The 15,008-nt window shown below is 40.9% G+C and overlaps 2 protein-coding genes across 2 annotated transcripts; both read left to right on the top strand.

The window, feature by feature from the left end:
* Positions 1 to 4,449: 4,449 nt before the first annotated feature.
* Positions 4,450 to 8,949, top strand: LOC130234101 (uncharacterized). The gene is made up of 6 exons (XM_056464666.1): positions 4,450 to 4,592; positions 4,691 to 5,008; positions 5,270 to 5,572; positions 6,244 to 6,531; positions 6,631 to 6,933; positions 8,858 to 8,949. The coding sequence occupies exons 1-6, from the start codon at positions 4,493 to 4,495 to the stop codon at positions 8,947 to 8,949; spliced, it is 1,404 nt and encodes a 467-aa protein (XP_056320641.1). The 5' UTR covers positions 4,450 to 4,492.
* Positions 8,950 to 9,201: 252 nt separating this feature from the next.
* LOC130233255 (polymeric immunoglobulin receptor-like) lies at positions 9,202 to 12,477 on the top strand. Its single transcript, XM_056463603.1, has 4 exons — positions 9,202 to 9,514; positions 9,596 to 9,901; positions 9,979 to 10,254; positions 12,374 to 12,477. Exons 1-4 carry the CDS (start codon positions 9,202 to 9,204, stop codon positions 12,475 to 12,477), a joined length of 999 nt encoding a protein of 332 aa, XP_056319578.1.
* The last annotated feature ends 2,531 nt before the right edge of the window (positions 12,478 to 15,008 follow it).

Raw genomic sequence — 15,008 nt, 5'->3', positions numbered from 1 at the left:
AATGTGGTAATTCTAATAGCTTGATCAAATTAATTTGATTTTTGGAAATCACCAAGCAACCCCCCCCCCATTACTGTCCCGCAACCCTCACTTTGGGAGTGTATTTTAACTTGTATTTTAACTTGTATCCTGTTATATTTGCTTCAAGTAGATGTGCGAAAGCAGTGCAAAGTTAAATGTGTGTACTGCAAACTTTGTAACAGCATTTGTGTGGGACTCATCATTGCAGAAAGGCTTGAATAAACTCCATTACAAATACATCAAATAAACTCACTTGGTATTTTGACTCATAAACTGGATCTCTGCTTCATTGCTGTCTCTGTCACTGACTGCTGTTTATCTGACAGAGAGAGGCACTCATGTGGGACAGTGTTGCCAGACTGGGTGGTTTGAATTTGATTGTGCGGGTAAAAAATGGCATAGACCCGTTGACAAAATTTGAGCGGTTTTGAAACGTAAATTTTATATGCAACTCAATTAACAAAACATATCTGTGTCCTCCTACTCCATTCAGTTAGTAGTGACCAGTGACCAGGCCCCCAGCAACAGGAGGTGAAGGAAAGCTGTAACAAAATCAGACTCCCCGAGCAAATCTGACTTCCATTCATGTGTGCGCACATCATGCATCGCCTGCAGTTAAACACTTTTATTGATCATTTTATCCAGCAGGAACAAATTGACAGCAAGACATACCTGCCAACACTCCTGTTTTTCCCGGGAGTCTCCCGTATTTCAGAACCATCTCCCGCCCATCTCCTGTATTGTTCTGTCTCCCGGAAAACTCCCGGAATTACACCCCTCTTCAGTTAGCGCGCTGGTGTTCGTTGTTGTATGGTTAAAAATAATTGACAGTTAAAGTAACTAGGTTAATTTCAGCTTAAATAAGTTAAAACTAAATAAAATAGTCTAATATTTTGTGCATTTTTTTGTGCGTTTGGGCGGATTTTGGACAGCTTTTGGGCTGGAAAAAGACTATGGGCCCTATCATACACCCGGCACAATGCGGTGCAAGGCGCGACGCAAATGTTATTTGCTTTCAAGCTCAGAGAAAGTGTCATTTTGACATTTTGCACCACACTGTTTAAATAGCAAATGCCTTTGCGTTTATATTAGATTTTTAGATTAGATTCAACTTTATTGTCATTACACATGTACAAGTACAAGGCAACGAAATGCAGTTTAGGTCTAACCAGCAGTGCAATAGCAGCAAGTGCAGGATACAGGTATAAGTTATAAAGTGCAGTTATAGAAAAACTATGGTAATATTTACAGATGGATGTACTATCAACATTATATACAGGTTGTATTAGCTATGAACAGATTTACAATAAATGAATATATGTACAGGATGCTATTAATAATCAGGAGTGTGCAGATAAACAATTACAAATGTCCATGTGCAGTGGGTATGTACAGTTCAATAAATGAATCAGTGCAATGAATATGTGCAAACTTTAAATGTGCAAGTGTTAAATAGTGCAGTGATTGTGAGGAGTATAAGTTAGAGGAATGTGGGGGGTGTCTTGGGGAGGCAAAAGAGTCAGTGAGGGGCAGAGTTCAAAAGGGAGACAGCTCTGGGGAAAAAGCTGTTCCTCAGTCTGCTGGTTTTTGTCCGGGGGAGCCTGAAGCGCCTGCCGGAAGGCAGGAGAGAAAACAGTCTGTGAGCAGGGTGAGAGGTGTCCTTAAGAATACTGCGTGCTCGGCGCAGACAGTGTTTCTTCTGGATGTCCTCAATGGCTGGCAGTGTAGTCCCTGTGATGCGTTGGGCAGTTTTCACCACCCGCTGCAGTGCCTTACGCTCAGCAACAGAGCAGCTTCCATACCAGACTGTGACGCAGTTGGTCAGGATGCTTTCTATTGTGCAGCGGTAGAAGTTCACCAAGACGGCTGATGAAAGCTGGTTCTTCTTAAGTTGCCTCAAGAAGAATAGGCGCTGGTGAGCCTTCTTGACCAGGCTGGAGGTGTTGGTGGTCCAGGAAAGGTCCTTTGAGATGTGGGTCCCCAGGAACTTGAAGGAGGAGACAGGTTCAACGGCCATCCCATTAATGTGGATGGGATCATGCGAGCCTGTTCGTCCCTTCCTGAAGTCCACAATGAGCTCCTTGGTCTTGCTGGTGTTAAGGAGCAGATTATTGTCGGTGCACCAGGTGGCCAGATGCTGTATCTCCTCCCTGTAGGCAGTCTCATCATTATTGCTGATTAGACCAATCACTGTGGTGTCATCTGCAAATTTGATGATGGTGTTGGATCTGTTCACAGGCCTACAGTCGATGGTAAAAAGGGAGTAGAGGAAGGGGCTCAGCACGCAGCCCTGTGGTACACCAGTGTTGAGTGTGACGGTGGTGGAGCAGATGTGGCCTGATCTAACATTCTGAGGTCTGTTAGTCAGAAAGTCCATAACCCAGTTGCAGAGAGACGTGTCGATATCCAGGTCTCTGAGTTTGATCAGTAGCTTAGAGGGTATGACAGTGTTGAATGCTGAGCTGAAGTCAACAAACAGCATTCGTGCATAAGTGTTTTTATTGTCCAGGTGTGTGAGGACAGAGTGCAGTGCTATGGAGACGGCATCTTCTGTGCTCCTGTTGCCACGGTAGGCAAACTGATGTGGGTCTAGTGTGGATGGCAGAGAGTCTTTCAGATGTGCGCCCATAGGCGTTCTGATCTATAAAGGAGGTGTGTTAAGGCGTATTGCTGGCGCATTGCTATTTTGAGGAACTAAAAGTCCAGCGTAGAGTCCGTTAGTTGTGCGCCTCGCTTACACATTGCTAAACACACACAGGATGTACAGCAATACACAGATATCTTTACAAATGAAGAAGAATTAAAGGATAAAGGGGGGGGGGGTTCAGTTTATTCATGGCAATTTGCTTTTGTATAATGTTATTATTATTAGCAGTATTATTTAATATTTGCATATTTGTATTTGTTTTATTAAAAACAAGCTTAGATTTGTCCACCTGTCAGGTTTTGGACCATATGAGGCATAGGACATGTTTTTGGATAGAACTCAGTTCGTTATTATTTTTCATTTATTCGTTTGCTGGAAATTAGAACGGAATTTAGAAATAGTTCTGAAACAAATTTTTTGCACTTAACAAACGAAATTATGTAGACTAATGGATGTCTGTGCGTACAACACGTTTCCTTATCCACAAAAGAGAGAAAGGGAAAGTAAAGAATGAGGAGGCTCATCTCTCATTCTCATGCTGTAGATCAGGGATGGGCAAACTCGATCCTGGAGGGCCGGTGTCCCTGCATAGTTTTGCACCAACCCTAATCAAACACACCTGCTTGTAGCTTTCTAGTGATCTTAAAGACACTAATTAGGGTGTTCAGGTGTGTTTGATTAGTGTTGGAGCAAAACTCTGCAGGGACACCGGCCCTCCAGGATCGAGTTTGCCCATGCCTGCTGTAGATGCTCTGTTTAACTGTTTTCTCTCTAGTGAAGCGTTCAGTTTTTCCACTAACATAGTCCGCCAGTGAATAGCAAATGCACCATGGCGTGACACAACTGACTCTGAAATGTGAGATGAGACTTTGATTGGTTTATTCTCAAAACACACCTATAACTCATTAAGAGAATAAGCTCAACCCTGTTAGACCATGCACCGCGGCGCAGAGCAGATTTTCCCATCCTTAAAATAACAAAAGTGGATTCAGACAAGGCCTAAAATCTCTTGCACCCCTGCAATTTAGACTTTGCACTTAGATCGTTAAAATAGCGCCCTATATCTGGCAACACTGCTGTGGGACATGGGCGGGGAGAATCAGCTCATTTGCATTTAAAGGCACAGGCTACAAAATAGGCACAATGTCAATTTTACTCCAAAATGTACATGGGTATTTTGAGCTGAAACTTGTCAGACACATTCTGGAGACACCAAAGTCTTATCTGACATCTTGTAAAAGGGGAAAAATAGGAATACTTTAAATAATGAATCCAGAAGTGTCTTGTAAATCTCATCATGTCCACTAGGTGTCACTGTGTGAGTGCTGAATGTGACTGCTGTGTTTGTCCTGTAGGTGTTGCTTTGTTAGTGAGTAATGCCAGTAAAGCTGCTCGTTACTAATAAAGAGCTAAAGAATGAGGAAGTCACGAAAGCAGACTGATGGAGAGACAGAGAGATCCACACACACACACACATCATTCAGCATCAACAACACGCTCAACTCAAGTCACAATGAAGATCCTCCTCATCATCTTCGTCTTCACTTTACAGCTGATCTCAGGTCAGAGATTTTCACTTTCAGTCACTGCTGTAATGATGCTGTTTTCTGATTATCAATCTGATCCACAGCTGAGGTGGGATATATTGATGTCACTGGATACTCTGGACGAAGCCTTCTTGTTAGTTCATGGAAACCTTGGAATAAAAATTATGCTAAATTCATGAGAAAACTACCAGGTAGAACAATAATAAACAACAGGCAACATCATCAGTGGATTAATGAAGGAAGATTCACGTTATTGAGCAATGATTATGGAAACCTCATGATCTACATTAAAGAACTCATGACAGAAGATGCTGGAACATACAGGATTACAGTAGCAGACCAGTGGTCCATCAACATGAATTTAAGAGTGAACCAAGGTCAGTTGTGTTAGTTGTTTTAATTAGAGTAACAGATCATTAAAAAGCTTTCATGTTTTAAAAATATATACTGTATATCTTATTTATGTAAATGACAGATTCCTGTTGTGAAGTTTCCACAAGAGTGATGGTGAACAGTGGAGAAACGGCCAGCTTCAGCTGTCAATATTCACACAGTCAGATTGATAATTACAAGATCATAATCAGAGAAGGAAAAAACTCAGTTGAGGTGATTTACAACAGATGGAATAAAAAAGACAGATTCAGAGTTTCTGATGACGGAGAGAGAAAGCTCTTGAGTGTGAGCATTACTGCAGTGACAGCAGATGATGGAGGAGTTTATTTATGTGGAGTACGGGTCGACAAACACTCGTACAGTTACTACATTGTTAATACTGTACATCTGGAGATTATTAGTAAGTAAGACAGGGGTAAGCAAGTTTGGTCTTGGAGATCCACAGTCTTGCAGAGATTTGATCCGGTCTTCATTAAACTCACCTGCTTGTAGCTTTCAAACAACACTCAAACCTTGAATAGCTTGTTGAGGTGTGTTTAATTAACCAAAGCAAAATTCTCCAGGACTGAACTTGTTTATCTCCACAGTTATGTAAACTCAAATGAAATCTGTTTTTAAAGTTAAAATCTGCGTTTGATTTGATGAAATTTGTGATTGACAGCTAAAGTGGGCGTGTCTACAGTGATTGGCTCCTCAGGAGCTGCTCTGATGATCAAGTGTGAACATCCTGAACACAAAACCAAGACAAAATACATCTGTAAAGAATCATCAGCTGGATGTTCAGGAGATCAGGAGGAATGGATGAAGAATGGAGATGTTTCTGTAGATGACGACACCAGAGCAGGAGTCTTGATGGTGTTTTTTAGAGAGCTGAAAGCTGCAGATGCAGGAACATACAGGTGTGGAGTGAAGGACTCTGAATATACTGAGAGATTCACTCAACTTCAGCTCAACATCACACACGGTGAGGAAACCTTTAATACTATATTAGTAATAAGTCCCTGTGGAATCAAAATGGATGTTCTTTAGGTGTTAGTGTCAATATGTTAGTCTTAAAATAATTTATAATCTAGTGGCCTCCAAAACAGAGTTTAGGAGCATTTAGAAGATCTTAAGATGTGTCAGTTCTAGCTAAATTAATCAATTTTTTTTACGTCACCTCATACTTCAGTTTCTGATGAAATCTTTGGACCTCTAGTATTGGATAAGTCCTGTGCCCTTCAAGAATTTCACATGATGAAATCAGCCATTTATTTACATCAAATAGTGCTCAAATGTAAACACTTGCACATATAAGACAATCAGAAATGATCTGAACTCCATCTTCATTTTTAAAATGCCATGTGCCATGGCTAGCCCCGATAGGGAAAATACATTGCACACGCAAATACAAAGTCAGCATGCAGGGAACAAGGAGAACCAAAATTCAAAGAGTGTGTATACTCATTTGGTGAATAAAGTATGGAAATAGGACTTCATTTGAGGTGAATGAAGTCTCCTGTCATGTTGTCTTCATGTTTCAGTGGAGATTACATTAAACATTGAATAAAAATGCACATTTCAAAGCAATTCTTGGGACTTTAAGCCTTAATGTTTGGAGAATCTGTTCTGACTTTCTTTTATCTTGATTTATAGCTGGAAAATATCCCAAAGTCATGAAAGAATCTGTTCAGCTTGATGGAGAAGTGAAGATGAGCTGTCAGATCCCAGAGGAACAGAACGTTTATTTCTGCAAAGAAGATGTTAAGAGCTGCCAGATCAGGAGAGCATCTCAAACGACTCCTGCAGAATCTGTGGGAAATGAAGAGAGAGTTTTTACAGTAAATGTCAGAGATGCTGGAGTTTACTGGTGTGGAGCAGAAACCAGAGACACACATCTGACCTTCATCTCCCTGACCACTAAAATCCTGCTCAGCGTCATCAGTGAGTCCATTCAGATGAAGAATAATGAAGCCATTAAACATTTACTGTATGTAGAGGTCACACTGACATGGATGTTGAAGTAATATTTGTTATCGACAGCTAAAGTGGGCGTATCCAAAGTGATTGGCTCCTCAGGAGCTGCTCTGATGATCAAGTGTGAACATCCTGAACACAAAACCAAGACAAAATACATCTGTAAAGAATCATCAGCTGGATGTTCAGGAGATCAGGAGGAATGGATGAAGAATGGAGATGTTTCTGTAGATGACGACACCAGAGCAGGAGTCTTGATGGTGTTTTTTAGAGAGCTGAAAGCTGCAGATGCAGGAACATACAGGTGTGGAGTGAAGGACTCTGAATATACTGAGAGATTCACTCAAATTCAGCTCAACATCACACATGGTGAGGAAACTACAGATACTTTAACTTGTGGATATGAACTTATCAGTTTTTTCATTAGTTATTAATGATCAACTGCTTTTTAACACAAAAATTTAGCCAGTCACAACAGTACACCAATGCATTTAGGCATGTAGATGTGGTCAACTTGAAAGTCTATATATAACGTTGTTGGTGTTAGATACATTGCTCTGAGCTTTTCAGAAATTGCTGCTATATTGGGATTTATATTATCCACTAAGGTAAGGTCACAATTCACACAGGCTTTCACACAGGCTCAACAAAAATGTACAGTAGAAGATTACAAATGTAAAAAGATTACTTGGTTGGAGGAGTCTAAAGACCACTGGGGGCAGCCATAGAATAAAGCGTAAATATCCATCTCAATACCGCTGAGGTGATTACCTTGAGCAAGGCACCACACCCCCAACTGCTCTCCAGGTGTGTGTTCACGGATGTAAGTCACTTTAAATAAAAGTGTCTGCTTTAGGCTGAAACCTCCCAGAAGAACTAACACCTTTGCAGTGCTCCACCAAACAGGATTCTGTGGTAGACCGGCTAGATGGAGATAATAAATGTCCTCGAGTTGGACTGAAGGTTCTAGAAGGAGTCTTAGACCATGTGAAACTAAATTCTCTGGTCTGATAAAACCATAATTGAACACGTGACTTCAGACTGGGTTATGGATCATCTTCAGCAATATAGAGACCCTCAGCACAGCCAAGATAACAGAGCAGTGTCTGCAGCATGACTCTGTGAACATGCTGAAATGCCCTAGCCAGAGTCCAGACCTGAACCCTAACATCTATGAAAAAGTATGAAGATGATTGAGCACCGATGCTTTCCATCTAACCTGATGGAGCTCCAGAGGAACTGCAAAAAAGAATAGTGTAAACTGCCCAGAAATTGCTGTGCCAAGTTTGTGGCGTCATTCTCAAAAAGAATTGAGGCTTTAATTTGTGCCAAAAGTGCTTAAAGTATTGAGCAAGGGCTGTGAATGCTTATTCAATTTTCTTATGTTTTTTTGTATTATTGTGGGGTATCATGCTCATTTTGCAAAGTTTCCTATTAACCTTGAGGACCTAGATCAGGGGTGCAGAATGTTGATGCTGGAGGGCCGATGTCCCTGCAGAGTTTACATCCAACCCCAATCGAACACAACTGAACAAGCTAACCAAGGTCCTCTGGATTCAGGCAGGTCAATTTTTAGGATTAGAGCTAAACTCTGCAGGACAGTGGTCCTGCAGGATCAAGGTTGCACGCCCCTGATATATAGAGTTTGTGGGTCTCTCTGGAAAATTGGAAAATTTTGAATCTGGAGGTGTGCTGTGGATGGATCTATTGTGTAAAAAGCATACAAGCACAGCACAGTTTTCTTATAGTGATCAACTATAAAACATCTGCTGGTTTTTGCCTCCATTATCCCTTTAAGTATTAAGTTTGACTCTTACTACATTGATGTTGAAATCTGGGAGGAATGAGAATGAAGCATGCTGTCAGAGAGCCCTTGTTGCTGGGTGAAATTGGCAGTTCTGAGCTGGAGGATCAAAGTTTGCCAATGTGAACACCCAAGACCATTATTGGAATAATTTGCTTGGGGGACAGATACACACGCCACAGTCTGCCACAGCATGGTGACTGTCAGCCTTGAAAGGATGGGGGAGTCGCCGCTACTCACTGAAGGCCAAGACTTGCTGCCATCTACCATCATGGGAAGGACCAGGGAGAGCAAGGTAATGGAGGTCTATGGACTGAAGGGAATATCACCTACCATGCGGAGATGGAGTACAAGAGGTCCACTAAAGGGCAAGCAGTGCTGCTGTCAGGCACCACCATTAAGGGTCTCTCAGGAACAAGCAGCAGTGTGTTTAGGGAACCAACCCTAATCTTTTGTTTCGCCTCATCCTTCCCTCTACTTTTCTCTCAGCTCGTCTGTCCTTCCCCAGGTCTTGCAGCCACTATGACTTCACACTTAGTAAGCACAGCTTTGAGGTGCTCTTGGCCTTTGAAGGAAATTAGGTAGTAAGTGGATTCAGGCCAAGAGCCATGGTAGCGGAGATGCGACGGTGACACAAGTATCGCCTGTGCTCCATACTACTTTATGGGACATTTCTGTTGCAGTTTTGCTTGTGTTTAGGTGGCAGTTGTCTTTAGGGGTGACTGGCTCCTGTATTCCTCTGCTGATCTGCTATTAGAAAGTGGCTAGTGAGTGTGTAAAATAGTTGTTCTGTTTTTTATTAATTTTCTTATTCCTAATCATTTATAGAAGCAATGTTCATGAATAAAACAACTCATCTTGGTGGAGACGTCAACATCACCTGTCAAATCCCAGATGAACATAATGCTTATTTGTGCAAAGAGGATGATAATGACATATATAACCCCATCTGCCAAAACATCAGCTCAGCTGAAGAGCCCCAAAAGACTCCTGCAGAATCTGTGGGAAATGAAGAGAGAGTTTTTACAGTGAGCATCAGTAATGTGAGTGTCAGAGATGCTGGAGTTTACTGGTGTGGAGCAGAAACCAGAGACACACATCTGACCTTCATCTCCCTGACCACTAAAATCCAGCTCAGCATCATCAGTGAGTCCATTCAGATGATTCTGGAGTAAATCCAGTCTGTGCACCATCATCTGTGTGTTAAATGTGTGTGTTTGTGTGCAGTGTCTCCAGTAGTGAGACGTGAAGGAGAATCTGCTCAGATCTTCTGCCCTTATGATTCAATCTATCAATCAAAGTCAAAGTCTCTCTGTAAGGGTAAGTGTTCCACTAGAGACACACATCCTCTGGATGAGACTGTGAGAGAAGAGAAAGAGAGACTGACTCTGCATGAAGACGTCACAGCAAGTGTCTTCACTGGGACCATCACTGGACTGACAGCAGAGGATGCTGGGAAATACTGGTGCGCAGTGACATTAGACAGAGAGCTGAATTATCTTTACACTCATCTGATGGTCATCATCAAGCAGGGTGAGGAAACTTCACACATCTGAATGTGGAAAACTAGGCCTGTCCACTGATGTTCTTGTGTTTCTGATCATTTCCAGAGCTGAGCTTGACTAAGTATGAAGGAGACGACGTGTCCATCCAGTGCAGACATCATGATGGAGATCAGAAAAGCTTCTGCAAAGCACACGAAGCCTCCACGTGTGTGAAGGATGGAGATTCATTGGAGACCATCAGAGATGCTCGATTCTCTATCAGTGATGAAGCGTCTGCTGGAGTCTTTACTGTCAACATCACTGATCTGAGAGCAGACGACTCTGGAGTTTACTGGTGTGGAGCTCACATCATCACTAAAGTCAACCTAGAAGTCAAAAAGAGTAAGTACTGTCTTTACTTTTAAAGTAGAGTGTTTTGCTGCAAATTATGGCTGATTGTTCTTTAAAGAGGTACTTCACCCAAAAAGGAAAATTCTGTAATTAATTACTTACCCTCAGATAAGTTCCAACCCCCTAAGACCTTAGTTCATCTTCAGACACATATTTTTAAGATGAAATCCGAGAGCTCCTTTATCCTCCATAGACAGCAAATGTTCCTGAGAAAATCAAAGTCCAGAACAATACCAAAATACTTCACTGCACATCGGTTATGAGTTGCACAATATACTGACACTACAGTTGAATAAAGTCATTGTTTCAAGTTTTATGCTCATTAGTATTTTTATAGCTTGATAATAATCCACTTAAGTCACTGATGTCCAACTCATTTCCAAGAGGGCTACAGCCCTGCAGAGTTTGGTTCTGGCCCTGCTTCAACATACCTATCTGTAGGTATCAAACAAGCCTAAAGAACTCAGTTAGTTTGATCAGGTGTGTTTAATTATGATTAGAACTAAACTGTGCAGAACTGCTGCCCTCCCAGAACAGAGTTTGACACTTGTGCTTTAAGGCAGTATCCTCAACCTTTTTTATAACCGCGGACCGGTCAAGGACCATCAGCCGTTTTCTCCGAGGAACAAGCTGACAAAACATTGCTGTCACGCTTATGCAACTCTTATTTATGGAGAAAACTTACAAAGCACTGCAGTGCTTGGGTGTCCTGTGTTTGTCTGGGATAATTAGTCTAGCGAAATGTGTATATTGCATACAAAGTATGAAGCTGATTGGTTAGTTCTTGTTACGTGAGTCGCGGTGCGCTTAGGGCATTCATTCAGCTGGGTGCATCTGGAAGGCGCGAGTTAGAGATCTGCGCGGGGTTGAATTTTTAATCATGCCAGGTTTTATACCACACCAGACCACTCCCGCTGTATATTTAGCCTTTGTTCACCCACTGCCCGACCCTACCTATTTCCTACCAGACCCAACCGTTCCTGCTAAATTTATATCTGATTTCCAAAATCTCATGTTAAAATTGAGTATTACCAAAATATGTTTGCCCCTTTGTGATGAGACATGAGTGCCGCGTGACATGCGGTGAGGTTTATGGCTGTGAAGGCACTGACTCTTTCAAAGTCAGATTTACAAACATGTCCACTCAATATATTTGCCAACTACTGATTGTGTTTTATACATCATATCAGCATTATTTCTATACACATGCCTGGTACATATTGGGCCAAGGAAGAATGTAAAATGTATAGTTAAATAGGCCTCCTAAAAAACACCCAGCTGGATGCTACAGAGTCCAGACAGCCTATAACAAGCGAGACACAGCACCACAGCGGATGCGCTCTCTCTCTCCCTCCCTATCTCTCGGCAGCGCTATATTGTTAGACAAGCTCCCATTCAAATTAGACCAGAGTTGCCGACCGCTACAGGGTTTTATTCGGAAATTTGTTCCTCGCTCTTCATGAAATGTGGTTGGGTCCCACAGCTCCCATGGGATGTAGACCTCTAGCGCGAGTGTGTCATGCCTTGCACCTCCATTGGAAATAACAGACTTGCGTGAACTGAAAAGGCGCGATATGCAAATGGCTCCTAAAAGGCCGCCATCATTTGCGATCTCCATCCGTTGATCTTCTTGCACAGACATGCTGGATTCACCTGATTTGTTAACAAATGGGTTGCAGATCCATTGCTTGGCAGTTCACTGGGCCTTTTCCCCTTAGCAAAGAAACTCTCCAATAAAAGCCTGGTTCTTACTCATTTTGCATCTTGTGGGTTTAATTTTGGGCACTCAAGTGACCAAGATGTAACAAGAGAATATGGTCATTTTTCAAAATAAATACTTGTTCATATAATAAATACAATGAAAATAATCTATGATTTCTTGTGCGGCCTGGTACCAATTGATCCACTTACCGGTACCAGTGCCTTAAGCCCGTGTTTCCCAACCCTGTTCCTGGAGGCACACCAACAGTACATATTTTGGATGTCTCCCTTATCTGACCCATTAACTTCAGGTTTTTGAGTCTCTTCTGATGTTCTGCTGAGTTGATTCAGGTGTGTTTGATTAGGGAGAGGTTGAAAATGTGTACTGTTGGTGTGCCTTCAGGAACAGGGTTGGGAAACACTGCCTTAAGCTATATGATCTGTTTTAAGGATGTTTTTGGTACATTTCTGGACTTTGATAAAGTCATGATCCTTGCTGCCTATGGAGGATAAGGAAGCTCTCAGATTTCATCTAAAAAAAATGTATTTGTGTTATGAAGACGAACAAAAGTCATCGTCATAACACTGTATGAATGAATCGTTGTATAGGAATGACATGAGCATAATTAATGACAAAATTTGGCCCCACTTTATTTTGATGGTCCGTTTGTTGAATTTAGGTGACATTGCATCTACATGCCGACGAATTCTCATTAGATTATAAGTAGACTGTTAGCTTGGGGTTAGTGTAAGTTGACATGTACTTGCAAAGTTTCTTATAGTCAGTTAAATGTCTGTTTAGCAGCATCAGCAGATATTAAGCAGACAGTCTACTAATACTCAAATAGACCAACAAAATAAAGTGTTATTCAAAATTTGTATTTTTTCGTAAACTAGCCCTTTAAATTTACAATTAGTAATGACAATGAGATTCTGAGATACAGCGACTTGCAGCTTGAGCGTTTCCACATGTATCCTGCTATAACCACTAACATAATTGCATTTTATATTAACTTCATGTGATATGCCAACACAAAATGCCACTTAATTATGAAGAGGAGGAAACTGATTAACAATTTTCAGATTTTTTACGAATTAAAATTGGCGTGCATATGTTTTCACCCCCATTACTCCTATCACCCTAACTAATATCCAGTGAAGCCAATTCATTTCAGAAGTCACCTAAGTAGTAAACATAAGTATAATGTATCTATAAATACAGCAGCTTCAGTATAAATACTTTTGTAAGGCATGGTATGTCTCACTGAGTTGTCAAACTCTACTCACAAAAGCAAAAATCTAATATAAAATTCTAGTGTATTCCAGATAAAAATGCAAGCTTCACATCTTTTACCTTTAAACCACATTGACTCCTATTTTTCTTACTGTGGGCTTAGTTAAAATGAGGGAAACCTCCATAGTTAACTAAAAAATGCAACAAATGCTAAACTAATAGTTCTCTATTGCCCATTCTGTACTATAATATTGGTTTTTGGTGATGATTAGCATCAGTATGAGTGTTGACCTCACAGATAATGGTAGGTTAAAGATGAAACCGTTCAGCGAGCGGTTGAGTGGTTTCTCATTTCCTTAGTGTATAAAAGCAGAAGTGAAACAAACACAACTGCCGCAAATAGATGACTGGAAACTCACAGATGCAAATTGCAAGCTAAAAGTCAAGCAGACTTTATTTATATGTATATTTTTTTGTGTAATTAAATGTGTTTATTGTTATAATTGCAGGTGTTTTAGCCAGAACCCTGATCTTGTGTGTCAGCGTGACTCTGCTGTTGACAGGAGCTGCTGTCCTGTTGTTTTATATATCAGGATTCATCAAGAAACGAGGTGAAGTTAACGCTCTGCTGGTCTTCTGTGACCTGCTACTCTTTTACTTTCCCCCTCCAGCCTTCATATTTAAATATCACCACCATCAGTTCATGCACTTTCTCATCTGATTTCCTGGAAGAGTTGTGTGCAGCAGCTAATTTTTTCTGTTCTAGTTCTTAAAGAGGTGGCTTAGTGGTTAGCACTGTGGCCTCAGAGCAAGAAGGTTGCTGGTCAGCTGGGTCAGTTGGTGTTTGCATGTTCCCCCTGTGTTGGTGTGGGTTTCCTCTGGGTGCTCCGGTTTCCCCCACAGTCCAAACACATGCGCTATAGGGGAATTGATGAACTAAATTGGCCGTAGTGTGTGTGTGTGTGTGTGTGTGTGTATATGGGTGTGTGGGGGTGTTTCCTAGTACTGGGTTGCGGCTGGAAGGGCATCCGCTGCGTAAAACATATGTTGAATAAGCTGGTGGTTCATTTGGCTGTTGCGACCTCTAAAATAGAGACTGAGCAAGAGAAACATGTATGAATAATTCAGGAAGACACATCACTATTATTCCAATCTGACCAAAAAAACCCAACCCAATCTCATAAATCAAACTGTAATGTATTGTTGTATATTCTGGCTTTTGATATCAGTTTTACTCTGGTTTTACCCCACAGATCATCATTCGTCCTCAGTGACAGACACGAGCCGTGGAGAGGTGAGGATTGTTTTTATATTGCAGTTCATTGTGTATTTTGCTGGCTGTGTTTTCCACTAGATTTCAGGATATACAGAACTTGTGATTCGCTTTCAGGTCAAAACTGGAGTATTTAAAGCACATTTCATTTGCTGTGCTAATTCAAAGTAGCGCTGATAGAAAGCCTCAGAATCAGAAACAAGAAAAAAAACAAGCTAAAGCAGAGAATTGTAAAAAAAACAATGATAATAATTCATAATAAATACTGATATGATATATAAAATAACATAACATAATATTGCAATGAAATAATTATAATAAAATATATAGAAATGTACTTAAATCATGAAAATAGCTGAAAAAACACTCAAAATAAAACTAAATATACAATCGTTTGATACTCAGTGGTAAATGTTTGATCATTTGCAATGCAAAGCAGAAACATAAGAATATATACACTTTGATCAATTACGAAATCAGAGTTTGTTGTGCAAAATTAGTTTTTAATTCAATATTATTAATATTATTATTAAGCAC

This window comes from Danio aesculapii, chromosome 1, assembly GCF_903798145.1.
Source record: "Danio aesculapii chromosome 1, fDanAes4.1, whole genome shotgun sequence".
NCBI lineage: Eukaryota > Metazoa > Chordata > Actinopteri > Cypriniformes > Danionidae > Danio > Danio aesculapii.
The sequence above is the reverse complement of the archived record's forward strand: the minus strand, read 5'-3'. Positions and strand labels throughout refer to the sequence as shown.